General features: G+C 45.2%; 1 protein-coding gene across 1 annotated transcript; it reads right to left on the bottom strand.

Moving 5' to 3' along the window:
* Positions 1-1,060: 1,060 nt before the first annotated feature.
* PLPP7 (phospholipid phosphatase 7 (inactive)) lies at positions 1,061-23,182 on the bottom strand. Its single transcript, XM_080989665.1, has 2 exons — positions 22,549-23,182; positions 1,061-2,878 (listed from the first exon to the last, which is right to left on the bottom strand). Exons 1-2 carry the CDS (start codon positions 22,997-22,999, stop codon positions 2,514-2,516), a joined length of 816 nt encoding a protein of 271 aa, XP_080845791.1. The 5' UTR covers positions 23,000-23,182; the 3' UTR covers positions 1,061-2,513.
* Between the last annotated feature and the right edge of the window lie 1,071 nt (positions 23,183-24,253).

Here is a 24,253-nt window from a genome sequence, read left to right as displayed (position 1 = left end):
TGCCTTTGTTCAGTAGGCTAGTTTCTACACATGTGTATGTGCATATGCGTGCACACACACTCTCGATTCTTGATCCAAGCATGCAAGGAAAAATCACCAGTGTTTCAGGATATACGCTAGCCAGGTAAAGAGGGGTGATGAGGAATGTGGCCTCGGGAAAGGCCTGCAGGCCAGATAGAAAGAGCCAGTGGGCCATTTGGCCCCCAGCGTAAAGTGCCACACCTCTGTGGTTAAATGTGTGAAGTAACTCTTGGAAGTTGGTGGAGATTTGAAGTCGCTCTTGCACTGTGTGTAATTTCTGGACAGTTTCACCGTATTTGATCCCCAATGGGTTACCTTTTACTCTCAACTAACTCATACCCTCCAACATTTCTCTGATGAAAATCAGGACATCCCATTCCATAATGATAATTTTACTGTTTATACCCCACACATCTTACTGGGTTGCCCCAGCCACTCTGGGCAGCTTCCAATGTATATAAAAACACAATAAAACATGAAATATTTTTTTAAAAAACTTCCCTAAACAGGATTGCCTTCAGATGGCTTGGGGAACTGGATAACTCCATACCCTCCAACATTTCTCCAATGAAAATAGGGATGTCCTAAGGAAAAGCGGGACATTCTGGGACGGCTTCTCTCAATCAGGGATGTCCCTGGAAAGCAGGGGCACTTGGTGGGTCTGCTAACTCCCTCTCCCTTTTGGCCTGTAGATTCTGGGATGTGACATCCGCCTTGTCTTTAAAATGCATTCTCACCCCATTCTGGGTTGCACTAGGTCTCAATCCTGCAACACCAACCTGGAAACAAAGGATGCTGCCTTCTCCTGAGTCAGACCAATGGCCCATCTTGTTCAGTATTGCCTGTGCTGACTGGCAGAGGCTCTCCAGGGTTTCAGGCAGAAGTCTCCCCCACCCCTACCTGGAGATGCCACTGGGGACTGAACCTGGGACCTTCTGCATGCAAAGCAGATGTTCCACCACTGATGCATCCACCATCCTAATGGTTCCTCCTTAGAAGACTTTAAATACTTAATTGAATTAAGGGGGGAAGAAACCCATTGCCAAACTTGACATATCCTTTATTATTTGTTAATTTCTGGCTCTGTGCCTGGCTTGCATGAGGGACAATGGATGCAAGTAACCCAAATAGAATTGCAATTCACTGCAGCAGAGGGTGGGAGAGTGACAGTTGCAATCTGGGATTCTGGACCATAGGTTTAAATTGCTCAAGGCAGCAAGAAGTAAGGCAGACATGGTTTCACTCAGCACTAACTTACTTCACTCTTCACCAAGCTGGTGCCATCCACATGTTTTGGACTACAACTCCCATCATCCTGGCCAGCACCTTGAAGCCATCCATCAATGGCTAGCCCTGAGACAAGCAGGTCACCTAGTCTCTGTCTGTGTATTTCTATTTAAATTATAACCATATTCACTATATTTGCATGCATACATATGAAGTGGTACATGCAAATTTTATGTGAATCTGTGTCCTCTTTTCTTCGGTGTTATGTTAAGTAGCCACCCTAGTGTCACCCATCTGTAGTCTGCTGAGCAGAAAAAATTAGAATCATGCTAATTACAGCAACAGGAGCAAATAAATGCCCTCAGATCTTGCTGCTTTAAGGAATTTTAAGAGATAGCTGGTGTTAGCCCTACTCAGAGTAGACCCATTGAAATTGCTGGATGTGATGAAGTTGCATACATTTAAAACAGTGTCATGCCATTTTAAAAAGTCATGGCTTCCCCTAAAGAATTATGTGGTTTGTTAAAGCCGCTGCAAGTTGTCAGGAGACCCCTATTCCCCTCACAGAGCCACATTTCCCAGGGTGGTTAAACAGTCCATCCCTCTTCGCAGCGAGCTCTGGGAACTGAAGTTCTATGAAGGCAACAAAGGTTTCCTAACAACTCTCAGCACCGTAACAAACTACATTTCCAGGATTTATAGGGGTAAGCCATGGCGGGCACGGTCCTTCTTTAAAATGCTTAGTGTAGATGAGGACCTTAAGTCAATTGATTTTAGTGGGCCTACCCTGAGTATGACTTAGGGACTGAATCATAGAGCTCCAGATTGCAACCTTATAATTCACTTCACATCAAATTTCCTGGCCTCCACGAAAGAAAATCAATACACAACCACATTCAACAACAAGGGGTAGGCATTCCAACAGTGTCAAGAGCGTGCCATCTAAACAAACAAACAGCAACAGAATGTAATTGTGTTCTCTCCCTACAACCAAATTAATTTTCCATCCACTTGGGAGTCAAGAAAACATGGCAAAATGTAGCAGTGGGTCTTGGCAGCACAACCGGCAAGAAATCATCCCAAGACATTGTGCTATAATAGATGCAACCAGGTCTTCACCACCCTGGTGGAAGTTGATACTCATTCCCAGCATGTGGAGGTTTGTGTACCGTGTTTCGTTTTCGAAATCCTTCACTTTTTAAAAAGTGTATTCAAGTCTTCATTATGTAAAAATAAGGGGGAAAGGACAGTGCGTTGCTGCTGTTTCACCACATGGAGATCAACATCTGGCAAGTATTAGAAGACATCCACATCACCTCCACCAGCCTAAACTGCAAATAGCCAAATGCGAATCCAGAAAGGACGTCGGTGACATGGTGCCGCCCAACCATGATCCGGGAAAGTCCCACCAAGAAGGCCCAGATCACAATTAAGATCCGGAGCGGTACAGCTAAGACCAGATGGTTGAGGAAGAACTTGGATACCATGGCAGCTCGGCTGGCGTGTCCTGCTGGAAAAGCATAGACGTCCATGGTCAAGTAGTCCAACAGGCCTGGGCTTACGTCATACGGGCCCTTTCGCTTGGCCATCTTCTGTAAGCCAGCCACAATGATGATGTCCAGAAATAAGGCTGGAGCAGAAGAGAGAGAAAACAAGGCAGAGAATTAGAGAGACAAGCTGTCTGAGGCAAAAGGTTAAAATAATTATCTGAAGTGGTAACCATTAGGGTAGAAATTCATTTCATTTCACATTTTAATGCACTAAGAGACACGGAAGACAGAAGGCAATTTTGAAACTGTATGGTACATGTTTATTAAATACATTCGAGAAAACACAGCGTAACCCTTTAACCACTGGTTACCCACAGTTCACTCTGGGAACCTGTTAAGGCAGTTAAGGCGCATAACTGGTACAGTATAATGAAAATAAAAGTGTTATCCAAACCTGCTTAATATTTTACTATAATTCACACTGCATATCCATGAAGTGTTTCTTGGTGGGTGAGGGGGTAGATGGTGATGCTTTGCTACAAGCATTTCCCTAAACTGAAAAATAAAGGCTAACAAAAAATGTTCACATTTTAATGCAAACCTACGTAATTTGCCTCAAATAATATGTAAACCAAAACACAAATATCCTTTCAAATTTGAAGTTCTCCAGATTGTTGCAATGTGGTTCTTTGACCAAAAAGCAAACAGCATTGTACATAAAAATGCATATATTAGTGAAAATAACATATGAAAATGCATTGCATTAGGGGAAATTGCTTGCAAAAATGCATACAAAAATGTGTCTATTAGGAGCAATGACTACTAAAATGCTGGTGAATTTTTGTGACTTAAAAATAGTAATCCACAGATTGCTTCAGAAATGCGGCAAACTGAACATAAAAGTGGGAACATGAGATACACCCACCATTAGTAACCATCAAATAACAAGCAGCCTCCTCTGATTAGTATTTTGTTCACTTGAAACATTTAAAGCAACGCTCTCAGACTTCCAGCTGAAGTGTGTGTGTGTGTGTGTGTGTGTGTGTGTGTGTGTGTATCTGAAAGGCATACTTACACCATGAAAATGTTTACTTTTTGAGTGTGTAAGTAGGGCTTAGTTTTTACATAGTGCCATGATAGCACTGGGACCCAGGTTCAAAACTCCATTCAGCCATGAAGCTCACTGGGTGCCTTTGGGCCAACCACTATTTTTCAGTTAGATTTACATCACAATGTTGTTGAGAGTATAACAGATGAGGAGATCATGCATGCCATGTTGGCAAAAGCCCACTTTGAAGGAAAAGTGGGATATAAACGGAATTATATAAGAGAGAAAACACATGCACCTGTCAAATATTGTTGGGGAGCGATGACAAGATAATGACAGTCAATCAAAAGGTAGCTTGGCTTTGGAAGATGGTTGCCAAAGGTCTGTTTAGACAATGTAGACCAGTAATTCCTAAAGTTTGTGCTGAAGTAAGGTAGGCTGAGGAATACAGAAGCTGACTCCAGGTCGCCCAGTGAGTGACATGGCTGAGTGGGGATTTGAACCCTGGCACCCACTGTCTTAGTTTGACATTCTAGCTCTTGGGACCCCCGGTGTAGCACCTGGGGACCCTATTGTGCCCTCAGACATGTCCTTGGTGCCCACAAAAGCTCCATGCCCATCACATTTTTAAAAAACAGAAAGGATTTGACTTGTATGGGTGTGAATGTACTGTGTAGATGTTTTTCCTGTTTTTTCGGAGGAAGTTGGGGTTCTGAGCATCTTTGCTTCTCTTTCTGTGAAATGGGTATTTTGTGGTGCCTGGGGGAGTTCCCTGAGCTTCCAAACATAGCCCTAGGCCCCAAAAGGCTGGAAACACTTGCTCTGCTCCCTATTCCACACAGGCTCTCTATACTTAAGGCCTTCAAGAGACCTATGCCCACACAAAGAGTCTCACATTCACCACAGACCCACTAGAGTAACCTTGGGCACTCTTCTTTCACCTCCAATTAGCCTGTGTCATGGCACATCGTTCAAGGGCATAAACGTTCTGGTGTTTCTAATCAGCTGGAGTGCCTGTTTCACCAAATTGCTGGGAAGGTTCAGCGGCAACAGCAAATCGGGCCTGTCAGGGGCACAAGGCCTTCAGAAATAGATACAATTGGTGCCGTCACTCTGTGAGTAAAGGCTCAAGTTTCCTTATGTGGCCTACATACCAACAACCAAGGCTTCGGCTGCCTGGACTGCATGCCCCAATCGCTTCAGCTATAGGGCAGGGTCACTGTGAGCCACTGGGATATTCCAGGGCCAGACACTGTCTGCGTTGCTTTTGAATCCCATGGGGTAATAATCTTCCTCCTCCCTGCCCCAGCTGTTGAAGGTGACAGAACGCAACTCGGTGTCAGAGCACATATTCTGCACGCAGAAAGTCCCAGGATGAATTCTATGCTATCTCCAGATAGGACAGGCAAAACCTCCTGTCTAAGCCACTGGAGAACTATGCTACTCGTTGGAGAGGATAATGAGCTAGATGGGACAATGGATTAACTTGCTGGCTGCAAGGCACCTTTCTGCTTTCCTAATAAAAATGGGTGGGAGTATGCGGGAGCTAGATTTGAGTTCTACCCTATGCGATTTGCTGCAGGAGATCAGTACGTGTTCCTGATTCCCAGTAGTTTTAACAATGGCAAGTAAAATTTCTAGCAATTTTGGTGTGTGTGTGTGTGTGTGTGTGTGTGTGTGTGTGTGTGCAAAATCTCTCAGTCTCAGTGCTTCTCATTTGTAAAATACGAATGTTAATTGGCTGCTTGGTGGTAGAGCAGAAAAGCAGAACCATCTCTGCAGGTGTAGATCATCTTAATGCAGCTGGAGCTGATGGGAATTGTAGACTGAAACATCTAGAGGGGACCAGGCAGGCTGAAGGCTTCCCTGGCACTCTTCTTCTGTCTTTGTAAGAGACATGGGTTTGATGTGTGCAATGACACGCTAGGTGGGTGGCTGTATCGACGCACAGGCCCTTGAGCACACCTCTACTGATAACATCAGACAGCAGTGCCTAAGTTTAAAAAGGGCTTTTGTGTATTTTTAAAAAATGGACTACAATGATAGATGATAGTGTTGCTATTTTTAAATGGCATGCTCAGATGCACCATCTCTTTCCCACCCACACAGCTGTGTTGTGCCCACTAGTGTGACTGAAACACTAAAAAATGAACACACACAAAAGGAGCTATATGTCAATTTCAAACATGCTTGTTTTGGTTTCTCGCAACTTCTCATTTTTTTCCAGTTCAGTTCTCCATATTACTATGTTAATTTGCAGGAGAGGGGGGAAATAAAGTCCTTATGAAAATTCAACCCACATTTTAGTGAATTTACCCTAATAAACACATTTTCGTATGCATTTTAACCAGCCACATACATTTTTGAAAATAAATTTCCAGTAATATAACCTTTGTAGACTAGTTTCACTAACATATGCATTTATATGCACACTTTATCCCAGTAAATCCATATTTGTATGTGTTACTTGGCTGGAGGACTGCATTGCAAAACTTGGGGAAGTGCAAATTTCAAACAGTGGCTGCACATCAGTTTGTGCATTATTTTGGAAAGTGAGAATTAGTTAAGCTTGCCTTTAACTAATTCAGATTTCTTCCTCTTTCCTATACCCCCCACACCCTTAAAATTCAAAAGGTTAACTATAATTCCCCATGCAGCATACGGTGGAACAATGATTTCATAAAAATAGAAGTCAGCCGTCTGGATGCATGATAGAGGGAGAGATTGAGATTGTGAGAGAGTGCACACTTCCAGGCGGCTGCTATTTTCAGATGGGAGTCAGTCACATTTCGGCAGGTCCAAGTTGTGCAATTAAAGTTGACTTGGCATTCCATCCCCAGATTGGACTTTTTGTGATAAGGAAAGTGAAGGGGAAATGCATTGGAATATGTGGGATAACAACACAACACAGTATAAACTCCCCGCAGACAAATTAGAATGAATGCTCTCTGCCTGACTGGGAGAGATAGGAAGCAGGGTTCATTCTTTGCCGAAAGCCCAGGTCCATCAGGCACTGTCCTGCTTTAATTAATTTTACGTAAGCTACTCTAGGGGGCGTTTTTGGCTGAAGAGCAGGGTATAAGTGCTCTAAATAAATAAATGCTCAGTAAACAGCCAGTGTCATCTAACCTCCCCACAAACATTGTGGAAACAAATCAAGATGAATACCCAATAAAGAGATCACCTGGAGGTGACCATAGACACACATTTCACAGTAGGGAAAAAAGGGCTATTATTTAAACAAGAGGTCATGCCCATAGATATTAGTAGCCTAGTCCATGGAGTTGCTTGGGAATGGTAAGAAACCAAACATTAGTTTTGAAAACCTGTTGGCCACCCGCCTTGATTCAAAATGGTGTGCATTTGTATCCAAATATAAACGAAAACCTGCTCCTTGATTTCAAGGACTGTAATGCAATATTTGGTTAAGATCAGTGCTGTTTTGAAAGTTTCAGTCCACCATCTTGATTCATGATGGCATCCAATCATATCCAAACATAGACAAAAACCTGCTCCTTGATCTCAGGAAACGTCACAGAAAATGTGGTTATGATATCTTAAGAGGTGCCTAGATTGCACAGCATACAGACAGCTTTCCACAATATTTAACAGATATGGGGGCTAAAGTGTGTGAGTGGGTATAAACTGCCTCATAAGCTAAATCATCAAAAAAGATTATGAGGTATGGGGTCAAGGAAGAGATGAGAAGTATAAGATATGTTAGACTCCCCTGTCCAAGATGATTAGGACTAACGAGTAAAATGGCTGGCTGACCCAAGACCCTCCATTCTTTTTGCACACTGTGCCCTTGTGAGCAAAGGCAATTTGTATCTCTGAACCAATTACTTTAGTGTGGCTTCTTCCCAGATTGCTGCGAAACGCAGCAACTTTGCAGCTGTTCTGGAGAGACAAAGCTCATCAGGAGGGTGAGTGGTGGAAAGAGATCTTACACAGGGATGCTGATCTTCTGCTTAGCATTTTATTATATTAGTGCCAGTTTGGGAACATCCTGAGAGAGTAGCCTCCCGTTGACTCTCTTCCAACATCTTTCCTTACATATTCAAGGAATAAATTGTAAAGTAACAGGAGTGGAAATAGAATTAGTTGTAACAAGGAGGTTTCAGAGCAGATCTGGTGGGGGATGTGGTTTCGGGAGAAGGTTTGTGGCTGAGGAGATGTAACCTGGGTTAGTTCCGAGGTGCAGATGGAGAGGCCTGGAGAGCTGCATTTGGCCCCAAGGGCTGAATTTCCCCCAGCTCTGCTTTCAGCCCTACACATTAATAGATAGAAGGTTGGTGGCCAGCTTTTCCCCCTGGGCCCTGCTCCTCTGCCTTTGAAAGTTGCCCAGCAAATACAAATCGAGCAACTGAATCTCTTCCCAGACTTCATTCTCTATACAGGAAAAGCTTCGTCTCCTTAATTTTCTGGCATGCCATGCTGCTATTAAAGACAGAGGAGCATAGCCCAATAAAAAATAATAAGTTGGCAATCAGCAGCAAGGTCTTTAGAATGCAGAGGAAGACAGAGAGTAGTTGCAGAGTTCCCTAGAGATGGACAATGATTGATGAACAAACCAAGCCTGCTGCATTAGATAACTGCTCTGACGTTGTAGAATAAGCAATTCAGCACAGCTCACTAGAAAAGGGACATTTTCGTAACTATGCAGGTGCTGCCATGCTGGATCAGACCAAGCACAGAATTTTCTCCCCAGCAGCACAAGAATGTAAGACAAGCCCTGCTGGATGAGGCCAGGCACCCATCTGGTCCAACATCCTGTTCTCACTGTGGCAAACCAGACGTAGCCATTTCAATGCCTCTAGGAAGTACACAGGCTTGGGACCCTGTGAAAAGGATTTTGAGAAGCGGATGGGACGGCCCACCTGTTAATCTCATGGTTTCTTAATGACACTGTGTGACTGACAAGTGGGCCATCCCATCTACCTGTCAAATTTGAACTGCAAGGCCAATGCTGGTAAGGACCTGGCCTTCAAAGCAAAAAAATTTCCCCACCCCAGAAGTAGAGCGAGAAAGAACTAAGCTACTCTGATGGTTACTGAAAGCCTCTGGTCCTTCAGGTATACTGTGCCTGAACATGGAAGCTCCATTTAGCTATTCTCCATCAGTATATTTGCCTTTTAGCTGGCCTCCATCAATGAACTCCTATGTAGTGTTGATTATGTGCTCTTAGAAGGTACATGGTGTGTCTGCCATGAGACCAAGACATGTTTCAAGCCTTAAGAGTGTGAGACCACAATATTTTTGGGAGCACTGTGTAGACCAGGTCCCCCAAGTTCCATTTTTAGCATTTAACCCTGGCATCCAGTTCTCTCTCTCAGCAAAAAAGAAAAGAAAAAAAGTTTTTTTTAGACTTGTTCTCCTTGACACCCCTGCCCTGCACCCAAAAACCTAGTTCTTCAGCAACTTTCAAGAAATATCCTGAATTCTCCTCTCTCCATTCTTCCTTTCTTCTCTCAGCTCATGTTTCTGTCAAGTCGCATTAGGGCCAGGCAGGCTATAGATGCGTACGGGTTCCCCCTCGGGTGAAGTCTCTTCCTTGCAGCTGCAAAACCACTCTCAGTGGGGGGAGGAACCTTTCTGTCTGTCCCCCCCATTCCCTGCAGGGGTACCTTGCCAAGGTCACAAACTGGAGGTGGGACTTCAACTATAGTCAAACCCCCCCCCCCCCGCAGGAGATGCTTTTAAGTGCTGACGGCACCAATAGCTCTGCTGAATCACAGAAACATTTATCCACACTCCGTTCGGGATTCAGCTGGCGTGCCATCGTTCATACCTGCTAAGTTCTGCCTGGAAGGGTTGCTATTAAGGCAAATCACATTTCACACCAGGGTGGAAATATAAATGGAAAAGGGGGCTGCGGAAGGAAGTGGAGGTGCAGCTGTTCCCTGTAATCTTTCACAGCACTGGCTCTGGCTTGGAGCTTCCTGCACAGGCAGTGTGCCATCTGGTGTGCCCCTCATGCCACTGTACCCCAAGGTGGGCTTAACTGTAGTGGCAGGCAGCAGCATCCCACTCGGTGGCAGGTGAACCACCCAGCATTTTAATGACCCACAATGCGCCAACAAATAATCTCTTGAGAGCACCTGTGGGGCATTGGAAGTCCCGCAGCAGAGATCATTCACCAAGGGGTTAACTCTGCTGATATTAAAGAAAACTAGTGAAGAGGAAGACAGGTGGGGGTATTGATTAGTAACCCTGCAGAGTGGGATGATCTTCATTAAGGTAGCATTGTGCTTTGCCTGGCTGTGTGGTTCCAATGGAGTTTTACTTCTGTATGCTTGTACATTGCCCTGTTATTTCAAAGCCTGAAGTAAGAAGGACAAAACACCCCTGGTTCCCCCACCCCTGCTCAATTTCCTCAGTAAGGTATTGTCAAGACTTTTCTCTCTGGACTCCTTCAACCTTATTTAAGTGACTTTGCTATCATGGGGAACCTTTAGTTCTCCAGATGTTGCTGAAAGACAACTCCCTCATCCCTAACCACTGGCCATGCTTGCTGGGCTAATGAGTTTTTGTTTAGTAACATCTGGAGGGCCAAAGCACTATGGGAGTGGGACTGCCGAGTGTCACACCCGAGTCCTACCAAGGCACTTAGGCGCTAGTAGCTGCACAAGGGTACCAGCTGCTGAGGCTGGCTCTGGTAATTCGGTACTGAAAATAACTACTGACCTTTGATGCCCTGATTTTGGCGAACATGACACATACCTCCCATGTGAAGGCATTTCTATGCTGCTTTCTGAGCATTCAAAGTGCTTTGCATACAATGATCTGTCACTTTTATGACAACCCTGCATGGTAAAAAGGTAAAGGGACCCCTATGGTAGATCTGTGTTATTAACCAATTTTGCAAATGGGGCATAAAGCAGATCTGGGGAATCTGTGGCTCTCCAGGTGTTGTTGGATTCCAATTCCCATCAGCACCAGCCAGCACAACCAATGGTTAGAGATTATGAGAACTGTGGTCCAGCAACATGTGGAGGGCTAAGGTTTTCCAGCCCTGGCCTAAAATTTCCTGAATTCACAGCTGAAGTTAAATCTTAACCAGTCACTTCCTCGCCTGCCTCACAGCTCTCACTACCAGACTCTATGAGCCACTGCACTAAATGGTCATTGGTCCAGGATCTAGTTTTTGACACATATTTTCACCATCTATTGCATTACAGATTCCTGGATTGCAGGGGGTTGGCCCAGTTGACTCTTGGGGTCCCTTCCAACTCTACAATTCTATACTGCTATGATGCTATGACCACCTTGATACTTTGGATTGGAGGACAGGCTGGTGGGTCTATAGTAGTCACTAGGCAACTGGTATGACCTCAGTATTTCAGCCATTTGATACAGCAGTTGATGGACCTACAATGGTTGCTAGGCCTCAAAATTCCAGTCACTTGGGGGGACAGGCTAGTAGGCCTATAGTGGTCACTAGGCAACCTCTTGTGATAAAGCAGCAAGGTGGCTAAGGATAATAATTTATTTCAGAAATGTTAAAACTGCCTTTCAGGTTCTTGAGAGGTTCACAATACAAAATCAGAAGTGCAGTCCATGTAAAATCAGTCAGTGAGGAAGCCAAGCATGTTTCCCATGGAAGGAGTTCCACAAAAACAGAACGACCACTGAAACGTCCCTGCCTGATGGCTCTTACCAGTGGCCAGTCTTAAAGGCCAGGCAGGCTCAGAGTGCTGCAGGTGGTTCTTCACACAACCTGGTCCCAAGCAGTTTAGGGGGAAACTATGTTTGCAGAGGCACCTACCTATCAGTTATTAAAGTAAAGAACAGAACACAGAGATTTCCCTTTCCCACCCCCAAAATTGGTTTGCATATTTCCTAAAAGCCAAAGCAAAACAATAATCAAGTTAGCCTTGACAAGAGAAACAAAATTACAGACAGCGACCGTTCTGCACATGTCCAGCTGACACACGACTGCTGACCGTTGGGTTCCTTTTGGACCCGGAAAAGGGTGGAATGGGGCGGGTGTTATTTGTGCTCTGCTGATGTATGCGAAGTCTAGGAATGGAAGAAAGGTAAAGGGACCCCTGACAGTTAAGTCCAGTCGCGAATGACTCTGGGGTTGAGGCGCTCATCTCGCTTTACAGGCCAAGGGAGCCGGCGTTTGTCCACTCCACAGACAGTTTTTCTGGGTCATGTGGCCAGCATGACTAAGCCGCTTCTGGCGTAACGGAACACTGACACCAGAGCAGCGCACAGAAATGCTGTTTACCTTCCCGCCGGAGCGGTACCTGTTAATCTACTTGCACTTTTTTTTTTGGGGGGCATGCTTTCGAACTGCTAGGTTGGCAGGAGCTGGGACTGAGCAATGGAAGCTCACCCCGCCGCGGGGATTCGAACCGCTGACCTTCTGATCAGCAGGCCCAAGGCTCAGTGGTTTAGACCACAGCGCCACCCACGTCCCCCAGGAATGGAACCCCCATGCAAAATGGTTGCTGCCTGTAGTAATAACAACAATAATACCAATCTAGGAAGCTGTCTTATACTAAGTGAGACCACTTGTTCTATCTAGCTCAGTATTGCTACACTGGCTGCTCTCCAAGGTTTCAGGCAGGTGACACTCTCAGTTCTATCCAGAGATGCTAGGACTGAATCTGGGATCTTGTGCATGCAAAGTAGATGCCGTACCAGCTGTGCCTTACAAGATCTCTGGCTTCAGCTGATTGAACCAAACCCTCTAGCCAGTGCCTGAGCCTGCTATGGTATGTCTGCAAACACTCCACCTGCTCAAAAGTTATTTTCAACATAGGGACACACAAAATGCCAAGGAGACAGAAAGAGCAGATACGGAAAGGAAACAATAGGATGACAAGTCAGCTCTTAAGCTGTTGAGTGAACAGTCCATGTGAAACAGTAGATGTGCAAAACAGTGCAAATGGTTGGATGCGAGTGAGAGAAAGAATTGCAAATAGACACAAGCAAAGTTGTGAATTGTGAGTCTTGAATGATGGCAGTGGTGGTGATTAAACATTATTATGCTACAAGTAGGGATAGTGGAGAGATTTTATTTTGTTTGCATTTTAATGAGAAATGACTTAATTCACACTTTGCCAACCAATGTGTGAAGTGAAACATGGCTGCCCTTTGAAATTTGCACTTCTCTGAATTTAGTGGTGCAGTTCTCCACCCAAGCAGTGTGTACAAAAATGCACACATTAGTGGGAAATGTGCATCAAAATGCATATATCAGCGCAAGTAGCTTTTTAAGAAGTGCATTACGCTGAGGAAATTGCTTGCAAAAATGCATATATTTGCCTGCAAACATGTGATTAATTGATAAAACTTGCACAAGAATGGTGATGAATTTTCATGGGGATTTCTTAAAATATATGTTTTAAAATCAGAAAATGCAGCCTAAAGAACTCTATTAACTGTATTTAAGACTGGAAAAACTGACAAACTGAAATTGACAGATTCATCCCTCCCTAAGTGCAAGTTACAGTGGCAGTAAAATAGGAGCTCCTCCTATTTATACAAAGACAGTCCTAGTCAGACACAGTTTACTCTTTGTCAGTGCATTTAATACATCAGATGAGACAGGAGAGAGAGAGAGAGAGAGAATGTAAGCAGCCTGCATCATCTCCTGGACTTGGGGCGAGGTGTTTACCGCAGTTTCCAAGGAGAACAGAAAAGAGTGAGATTCGTGGTGTGATCTTTGATGGCAATAGATACTCTCATTCACATCCTGAGGCTGTGAGGAGTTGGGACGTCATATTCCAGGAGAAGAAGAGGAAGCATTCCCTCTCTCAGCCCCTGCCTGCCTCTTCTTCAGCCTGCACAACATTTGGAATTTATCCCACATCACTGCACACCTACCGAGATCACAGCAGGTCAAGCGAAGCCCAGAAAGAGTGTGTGTGTGTGTGTGTGTGTGTGTGTGTGTGTGTGTGTAGTGTTGCCTGGTATTAAGCACATCTTCCTCCTTGCGTTTATAAATCTAACAATGGAGCCAAGGATGAAACATGAATGCACATCACTGACCATCTCAGAAGCTCCCTTCCATAATTCTGTGTGTAATATCACACAGTATATTCACCAACATCTTACTGCAGAAGAATTTATGTTATCACCATAGAGGAAGAGAGCTGTGTGAAATAATTATTCTGAAATTGATTTCTGATACTTGAGAATTATTGAGTTTTTATGTACAGTGTCCCAACTGCCAACAGAGAGCACACATGCTTAGGCACACATAAAATAAAAGTGTTATGGAAATTGCTATTGAAATGCAGTCATAAAGATGCGTGGAACAGTTTAATGCTAGATGTGTATCACTCACATTTATTCTAGACCATTCATTACCCTTGCCTCTCATCGGCCTTTTCCTAAAATGTGTTGGTTGTTACTGTTCTGAAATGAGGGTGGCAAATGCTGCAATGGCTGGTAAAGTCATGAAGACACAGGTGGCACAAATCTCTTCTACTTTTCAGTGTATAAAAAGTAACCTAGAAACTACGGGCTGTATACAATCCTCATTCTATTAACAGTAGCCCCATTGAAAATAATGGCAATTACTGACAGATTCATTGATGGGTCTAACTCTGAGCAGAATGTTATCCCCATAACAAGCACCACTCTAGCAGGCAAATTTATTTATTTGTCATTCATTCACTGCTTTTATATTCCACCTTTCATACATGGGTCTCCTCCTCCTCATCTGATCCCCCTCATCTGATCCTCCTCCTCATCTACCCTGTGAGGTAGGTTAGCATCAGCGGCAGGGACTGGCCCAAGGTAACCCAGTGAGCTTTATGGCAAAGTGGGGATTCAAACCCTGTTCGTTCCCAGGCTCTAGTCTCTAACCACTACACCACACTGGATCATACTGCACTGTGCCTATTTTTTGAACTTATGGGTTTTATCCAACATCTTATCCCATAGTCCTATTGAAATGTATAATCATGATTAACTTAGGCTTATTAATTTCAATGGGCTTACTTTGAGTAGAATTTAGTTAGTTAAAGCCCTGTGGTTTTTTTACCTGAGATTTTGCTGCTGGTAGAATTAATAAGCCAAGAAACAATGCCTTGCTGTAACATCTGACCTAGGGAGTGTGGTTAGTTGTTTCTTGCAGTCAGCAAGCCGACAACAAATCACAGGTTAAGGTTAGCTAGTGACTGTGGCTTGGAGCAGCAATAAGCAAGTCTGGCTTGTTATGTTTTAACGCCGCCAATGAAACTTGTGTTGGGCTACCTACTAAGCTAATGGTCAGTAGGTTAGCCTCCTTAGATTAGGTTGACTACCACTCCACCAACATAGGGGAGATGAGAAAGAAAGAGAACATGCTCGTATCTTCTGCTAATGGGGCTTCCAACTCAGATTGGGTTGATTGACATTCCCCCCTAGAACAGAGGATATATAAGAGAGAAAGAGAGAGTGAGTGGGGAGAGCACGCTATCTCCAGCCATTCTCTAATCCCATCCTTTTTTCAACAGCCTGGCTGCAAAGGCTGAGCCAGAGGTTGGCTCTCAGCCCAGTGACTGCATCAGAAATTTTGCCTGGTGTGTCAAAATCCAAAAGTGGACAAGCTAAAACAATCTGTCTTTTCATTTCCCAAAGCAACAGTGTCCCACCAGATCCCGTCACAGGCCATGTAACCTAGCCCCCCTGAATACAGGCACACCTGAATCCTGGAAATTCAGCATCCAATTTGCCTGCAATGCAATGGACACAAAGCAATAAATTTCTCCCTGCAAAGCGAGTTCAAACCAGGTCAGAGTCACTTGTCTGGTGCAAGGAGGTGGCTACACAAAACCTTCCGTATCAGGTTGCATTGCAGGTCATATTGGCCCATATTGCCACGACAACAAGCAAGCGGCAAAGCACCAGAACAACAGCCCCCCCCCCCATGTGCATAATAAGGTTGAAAGGCCTGGATTTTGAAACTTATACAGGGTTAGTTTTGATGCAATGTTTCACACTCGTGGGATGATGTCAGGACCTAACTCTGAAGCTATAATCACAGAAACAGCTCTAGGGTGTTTTGGAGCCAGCGAATGGATCCATTTTGCTCTGTCAAAGCTTCAGAGTGGGTTGTGCATCCTACTTTCAGCAGCCAGAAACACCATAACCAGACACTGGAGAGACCTGTCAGGAGTAAGCATGGACAATGGTACCAAATAGTATGGGAAACAGCCTTACTAGAAAAATTAACCAATAAACTGAAACTGACACAGGGTCAAATAGAAGAAGTTGCCTTCACCCCGGTATGGCTCCCCTTCATCACATACACAGCCAAACAAAACAACGACAAGAATCCACCAACAGCATACAAATCAATATGGCTAACCCACCCCACTCAAACATGAAAACAAAGTTCACCACAGCCAATCACAAACAAACAACCACACCCTAGGCCAAACCCAACCTCTCTCACAACCAAAGGAACACAAGCGAATAGCGAAGAGAACCTGCACAAGCAATGCCGAGACAAAACCCCACACATACATTAAGTAAAATAGAAACATCACCACCCAACCCCACTCACCATTCCCCCCTCCACCTCTTTCCCTCGTTTCTTCCTAATGTAACACTAATGTCTCAACAAATGAAACTGATCTGTAGAAAATGCAACTTGAAAAAAAGAGACATTGCACATATTTTTGTAAACCAAGAAATCTTTAATAAAAATACATTTTAAAAAGAAGAAGTTGTGCAATGGTTGTGCAATGGATCCTATGACCCATCCTGGCATCTGATGACCGGCAGATGGGTGGCTAGGCTAATCAGCACATGTTCAAATGCCTGCAATGCAGGGAGGAATCTGCAGCATCATGAACTACATCATGCTTGTTATGTTTTTATTATTGAATTCCTTACCTGCCTTTCATAGCAATATAAAAACACAATATTGAAATGAGCTAAAACAATTTACCATCAGAAGAACCAGAGAGGCCCCAAAGGTCAGGGTAAACCTATTGCAATGGCAGCCTTTTGGTGTCCAGGGTCAGGCCCAGCATCCCAAGCCATGCTACGCCTTTTAGGCTCTGCGCCCTTAAGCGTAGCGATACTACAATTGGAAGCTGGTTAATTTTGCCAAGGCCTGGTAGTTATTGGCTTATGGAAACACAACAGCAGGTTTTTCTGCTGTTGGCTTTTCCATTGTGCTGCAGAACACACTCCCCACTGAAATACAAGAAGCCCTATCACTATTGGCATTCTGCTGGCTTTGAAGATGCACCTATTTGCAGGGGCATTCTCTGGATATCAGAACTTGAGCCTCCCATTTGACATGCTGTGTTGTTTTAATGGGATAGTTTCATTATGTCTATAATTATATTTTAACAGGATTGTTTCATTGTGTATTTCAATTACAAGTACAGTATTTATATTTTAATCTTTGTGTTACAAGCTTTTACACTTTGTAAATCATTTAGAAGCCCGCTTTGGCACTACGTCACATACTAATTAAATAGTAACAACAACAACAATAATTATGAAAGTGCCATGATAAAAGCTGGTGGGTGTGCTGTTTTTTGAGACAAGCCCACAACAGCAACCAGAATGCACTCAACCCCCTCATTCTTTCCTTTGCCAACTTAACCCTGAGATCCAACCCAAGAGGATACCTATCATTTCTTTATCTGAAGACAACTTGGAAATGTCAATTGGACCAAAATGCAGTGGTTAGCTTACTGGCTGGTCTTCCATTTATACCTCATAAAACAGTTGCACTGGTTGCCAGATTATTTTCAGGCTCAAGTGAAGGTGCTTAGTTAGTGCTTGAAGCCCTAAACAACTGAGGCCTCAAATATCTGGGAGACCAACCCTACATACCATCCCAGGAGGTTAAGATCAGCAGAGGGTAGTTATGCCGCCCTAAGAAGTTGAGGGCGGTGGCAGCAGCCCAGGTGAGGGCTGCACGGCAAAGGTCATTCTCACAGCAACCCTGTGAGGTTAGAGATAGCCATTGCTCTCCTCTATTTTGGAGGGCTGTTAGATTTGCACCTACACATATAAATTACCATGTGCAGATTTGAAGCAAATTGGCACCCCCCCCCTTTGCCCTCTGTTTTTTGGTGGTGCTAATTCTCATTTTTTGACAATGCAGAACAGGCCACCTTATGTGAGGTAGGTTAGGCTGAGAGATGGTGATCATCCCAGGGTTATCCAGTGAGCTTTAAGAATGTAGGAACTGATTCTGAGTCAGTTCATTGACCCATCTAGTGCAAGGCTGTCCACACTGGACAGTAGCCAACATGCTCTCTGTGTGTTTTGGAATACAATTCCCTCCCACCCCTGAACATTAGCTATGTTGGCTAGGATTGATGGTAGTTGTAGTCCACAATGCCTGGAATATACCATGTTGGCTACTCCTGGTCCACACTGACTGGCAATGGACTTTCCCATGCCCACTTGGTGATAGCAGGGATTGAACCTGGGGCCCTTCTGCATGCAAAGCAGATGCCCCAACACTGAGCTATTGTCCTTCATTAAAAAAAACACCAAGAGCCCAGTCCTCAATATTCTGAACATGAGATGCTAGGGATTGAACATGGGACCTTCTGCATGCAAAGCAGATGCTTTGTCACTGAGCTGCAGCCCTTCCCTCTGGTGCACCACACTAACAGCAGTGTAGCAAGCCGTTTGGGTGCTCATGGGGGCACATGTGCACGCACCGCCCAAGGGGATGGGATGATCTACCCACGGGGGAGGGGTGAGCGAGCCAAGCCCTGCACCATTCTGATTTCGTGACTGCACTCATGTGGCCTGGCGGCGCCTCGTCTCGCTCCATCTTGGCAATGCCCACCCACCTGGCACAGCCCAGCAGGTATCAAGGGCACTGCTGCCACCTCTGTCCAGGCAACTGGGACTTGGGAGGGAAACCTGCAGGCCAGTGCACGCCAACCACATCCCTCCTGGGTGCCCTCCTGGTGCTACACCCTGTGTAGCTTTTTTTTGGCAGTGCTGGACCCGCTGGAAGGCAGCCACAGCCAAGTGGAGGTGGTGGTTGGGGGGCGTGCAGGCTGCGTACCACCCATGTCCCATGTTGAGCGTTGGGCCGTCTGGGTAAGCCTACCACCCAATGTGGATCACCCTTCCCACACGCCCTTAGCTACGCTAATGCACACTAACTACAGCTAGAAATGTTTCTACAGGGCTTCCAAAATTCTGAGACTTGGCAAATGTGCTGTGTTGTCTCCTGGTTTTGCAGGGCTCTTGTAAAAGAGTCGTCAGTGCAGCAGGTCTATGTGGCTCTTGCCACACCCCTTCCTGTGGTGTGGTCCTTCGGCAGATGCCCAGCCATTTCAAGGTTTGATGCTGGGTCTACACATGCAGGGACGTGGGTGGCGCTGTGGCGTAAACCACTGAGCCTCTTGGGCTTGCTGATCGGAAGGTTGGCAGTTCAAATCCATGTGATGGAGTGAGCTTCCATTGCTTTGTTGTTCCTCTTAAAATCTAAAATAATATTGGTTATTACAGGGTTTCCCCCCCAAAAGTGCAGGCTTGTTTTTCAGTTTTGAAGTATTTAAAGCTATGAAAATTGGCTATATCGTGAAATCAATCTAAAAAAAATATCTTTGCAATAATTTTCACTATCAGAAACTTTTGATTGCATAAGGGAAGGGTGTACACCAAGTTTCATCAAAATCCGAGATGGTGGGTGACATGACTGCGTTGAACTGACGTGGAATGACCTATCTGGAGATATTTCGAGACATCACTGAAGCGTGCTAAGAAAGGTCAAAGATGAAGAAGAGAGAAGGAGGAGGACTGATTTTTTTTTATGGTTAGAAATGAGGTGCTGGTACTTTTGTTAAAAGTGCTGTGGGTGCCCATCCAAAATGGCTGCCATGAGTAGCAAAAGAAAAGGTGATGGTGTATTGGTGAGCACCTTCACACACACACACACACACACACACACACACACACACCAACAACAAAACAACAACAACAATAATAATAGGTTATAGCCATTGCTAGTCCTACTCATTTTAAACCCATTGAAAATAATGGGCATGACTTAGTTCCATTAATTTGAATGGGTCTACTCTAAGCAGAACTTAGTTGTATACAACCCAACAACATGTTTTCACACACTATTATACTAACATAATAAGAGCCTGGCTGCTAGAACAGGTCAAAGGCCCATTGGAATCAACATCCTCTTCTCACAGTGGCCAACCAGATGCCCAAATGGGAAGCCAGATGCCTAATGGGATGATAATCCCTGAACTCCCTTTAACCTCTGTATGGTTTACCCTATTTAAAGGATAACTGAGATGGGCTTGCTAGGCCTTCTGTGGCTCAGACTCTTGAGACTAAAGGGGAGGAGCCTATGGCTCAGAGGTGGAGCCTGGGACTGGCGGGAGCTGTAGTCCGAAATGGCTGGAGGATAATCAGCTTGGGGGAAAGGCTGGTCTAAGATGTTTCAATTATCCTCATGAAACACTCACAGATGGTGTTATATATGACCTCTGAAGCCATGGAAACCAGGAAGGGTGGAGCTAGAGTAAAATCCCATATGTGGTTAACAGTAAGGTTAATCTTTATCATCTATCACTTCCTTGTTTTAGCTGGAGGCCCTCAGAATTGAGCTTGGACCTTTGACATGCATATCAGGTACACTACCCATGGAGTTTTAGCACCCCTGGCAGCCACTGAAGAATGGAAACTTGTCAGGTACAACAAAATGTTACAGAGGAGAAGGTTCCAATTCAAGGTACCAGCCAGCCGCACTCATTTCTGTGGTTCTCCATTCCATTCTCACTCTCACCCTTTTTCATAGTTGGTCAGCATTCTGTGGCTACTGAGTATACTCAGTTCTTGTTCAGTTATTTTGAGAGGGGTATTTTTTTCCTCCCCTTAGTGTCCCGCCATAAATATTCTGCAGACCTTGGGGTTCCCTCTAAGTAATCCGTGACGGAGGCATGTCTGCAGCCTGCAGCGTTCGTAACCTGCAGCGCTGCAGCTGCGCATGTGCGTGATGTGATTTGGCACTTCTGCGCATGCATGAAGCGTGATTTAGTGCTTCTGCGCATGCGTGAGCAGCGAAACCTGGAAGTAACCCTTTCTGGTACTTCCGGGTTTCCCGTGGTCCTCAACCTGAAAATGCGTAACCCAAAGCGTTTATAACCCGAGGTACTACTGTATTGTCTACCTTAACTGGCAGCATCTTTTGAGGTTTTAAGATCAGCGTATCTACCTGGAGATGTCAGGATTGAACCTCGGACTTCATGCGATGTAAATCCTCTGGAGCTAGACCCCTTCCCCAAAGTTAGGAACATATGCAAAGTATGTGCTTATACTAGCATTGAGTATAATCATTCATACCCATATTGCAGAATTGAGATCTGAGAATGTGGATGGGAGGTTTAAGGAGGTGAAGTAGAAGAGGAAGAACATGGTGGCTGGGGGACGATTCTGATAAGAACTTGGCAAGATTTTGAGTGGGAACTTGGCATAACCTGTTGGGTTGTGGGTTTAGCCTGACAGAATCTGGCTTTCTAGGCTTTTCAGCCAGCCAGTGTAGTGTAGTGGTTAGAGTGCTGGACTTGGGAGACCAGGGTTCAAATTCCCACGTAGCCATGAAGTTCACCTTGGGCCAGTCACTGCCTCTCAGCCTAGTCCACCTCACAGGGTTGTTGTGCAGATTAAATGATGGGAGGGGGACAATGTATACCACCTTGGGCTCCTGGAGGAAAATGGTGAGATATATAAGGTAAAGGTAAAGGTATCCCTGACCATTAGGTCCAGTCGTGGCCGACTCTGGGGTTGCGGTGCTCATCTCGCTTTATTGGCCAAGGGAGCCGGCGTACAGCTTCCGGGTCATGTGGCCAGCATGACTAAGCCGCTTCTGGCGAATCAGAGCAGCACACGGAAATGCTGTTTACCTTCCCGCTGGAGCAGTACCTATTTATCTCCCTGCACTTTGGCATGCTCTCGAACTGCTAGGTTGGCAGGAGCAGGGACCGAGCAACGGGAGCTCACCCTGTTGCAGCGATTTGAACCACCAACCTTTTGATCGGCAAGCCCTAGGCTCTGTGGTTTAACCCACAGCACCACCCGCATCCCGGTGAGATATATATGCAATGTCAAACAACAACAACACAAAAAACAAACAAATAAGAATATATGTCAGAACGTCATTTTACTTTTGTTCTGCTGCCACCATGAAAGGGCAAAGACCAACACTGATATTCTTTTAAGAGAAATGGAAGGAGGCTAAAACCAGACACTTGTTGCTCTGCACATGGGCCTCCAAAGGTGTAGACTTACAAATAACCACTACACCACACCTTAAGACAATATGTTGGTCTTCATCCAAAGCCATCTTCCCTATTCCATGACTTCAAGAGATGCTCAAGAAAGCAAAAGCAAAGAACGGTAAGGAGTGTAGGTGAGGGTAGGAAGAAAGCCAGCTAAGCCACATGGCGAGGCGATGGGCGGCGCAGGCTAGTCCATCAGGCCAATGGGGCACTGCTCCACCAACCTCAGCCTGCCCTCAGCAAGCCCCCTCCTGCCCGTCTTCTTACACACAACCAGTCCAGGGGTGGAGGCAGCGCTGACTGTCACCTTGCCCCTCTATAGTCTCAGGGTTGCCTTTGTAGAACTCAGCAGTGGGGAGGAGGATGGGGACCAAACCAGAATTAGTTGGCTCTGCTCGTCATGGGCTATGACTCTACCTACTGTTCGGGCTCCCTGCCTTCCGCCCCACCATTCCCACTGGGCACCGGGCACCACTGGAGATAGGCCTCAAAAGGAAAGGAAGAAGGGGGAAGGTGCAAAGGGACTCACCCAAAAGTAGGTTCATGAGGACCTCCTGGCCTGCCAGGGTGCTGCTCTTCACCAGACAGATCAGCGTGCCGCCGATCCAGGGGATCCCATGCCCGGTGATCCCGATGAGGTTGATCATGGAGCGGGCATTGCCCCAGGACGAGGCGTTTCTGGCGCACACCCCAAGCCTCTTTGAGAGAGAGATGTCGATGGCCAGGAGGGAATTGTAGGCGATGCCTTTGAAGGAAGGGTTCAGTTGCATGCAGTCTTCCTCAGGCAGCTGCTGAGATTGCCTCCGCTCCTTGGCACCTTCGTTTGGGGCAGGAGTGGGGCCGGGCTGGCTGTTCTGCCTCCGGCCAGCGCTCCTGGGCTCTTGGGCACCTTTCAAGGGCTGGTTCAGAGACATGAACTCAGCCCTGTTCAAGACATTGTTCCTGTCTCTCGCCCTGGCCCGACTTTGAGATGCCGGCATGGTGCAGGTCTCTCTAAAAAAGAAATTTAAAGAGAAGGGGGGAAAGAAAAAGAGAGAGAATCCTCAGACTTCTTCTTTCTTTTTTTCACCCCTCCCCAAGACCTGAGCAGCCCCTACCCCACCTCCCTCAAAAGTCATGAGCCTGGTAAGACGGGCAGCTGTTAAATATAGAGATAGGAATGCTCAATGCACATGGCTGTTTACTTTGCAGGCCCACCAAGCTTGGAGGAGGAGGGGCAGAGAAGAAAGAGATAAATGACAGTAACAGCAGCCAGTCTGGCACCTGATCAATGCCCAAGCAGCCAATAGGCAGGCATCAAAGGAGGGCAATTTGACCAGTCAAAAGGTTTGGTTGCTTCTGGCTTGGTCTATTTAAATCTTCCAATTGCTTGTTTCTGAGGGCCTCAAAGGAGGATGGGAAATGTAGTTCCCTCGCTTCCCTCTGCCTGTTTGCTACAGTTATCTTGCAATTAGTGTCACCGTGGTACAACTTTGGGGGGAATTAGGGGGTGGGGAGAGGGATGGACGGCTCTGTCAATTTAGGTTCTCTCAGCTTCTCTTTCTTCCAATCTTAATAATAATCTTACATCCAGTTCTCCATATTTCTGAAGTAATTTGTGAATCTCTTGGGGAAAACAAACCCTTTTGAAAATTCACCAGCATTTTAGTGCAAATATATCATTATAAACACATTTTAGTATGCAGTTTTGATGAATGTACCCTTTTTAAAAAAAATAAAAATTCTAACATAATGCGCTTTTGTGTATTATTTTAACTAATAGATTAATTTTTACGCACTTTCTCCTAATGTGCATTTTTTTTTGGTAAACATTGGTTAGCTGGGGAACTGCATCACAAAATTTGGAGAAGGGTGAATTTCAAAGACTAGCTGTGATTCAGCTTGCATATTGGTTGAAGAAGTACAAACCAGGTAATTTATAATTAAAATACAAAAAAACTCACAAAAATAGACAATTTCTTCCCTATCCCTGATAAAGGAGTAAGCTGCCACTTAAACAAACTGGTCTTTCTCTTGTGCCATATAAACTGTATGTGAAGTTTTCCTGGAGCAGTGGAAAAAGCTGCACCTGTTGGATTTCTGCTTTGTCAAGTTGCTGGAAAAGGCAAAAGCACATGGTCAGCAAAAAAGGTAGTGATCTTAGGTGTAAGATAATCACACAATGTTTGTTCCATATGTGCTCTGGAACTCCCTGACTACTGATACCAGGCAGGCGCCTTCACTATCCTGTTTTA

The sequence above is a fragment of the Podarcis pityusensis genome, assembly GCF_964106645.2.
Source record: "Podarcis pityusensis genome assembly, chromosome: Z".
Lineage (NCBI taxonomy): Eukaryota > Metazoa > Chordata > Lepidosauria > Squamata > Lacertidae > Podarcis > Podarcis pityusensis.
This window is presented reverse-complemented; position numbering and strand designations above follow the sequence as displayed.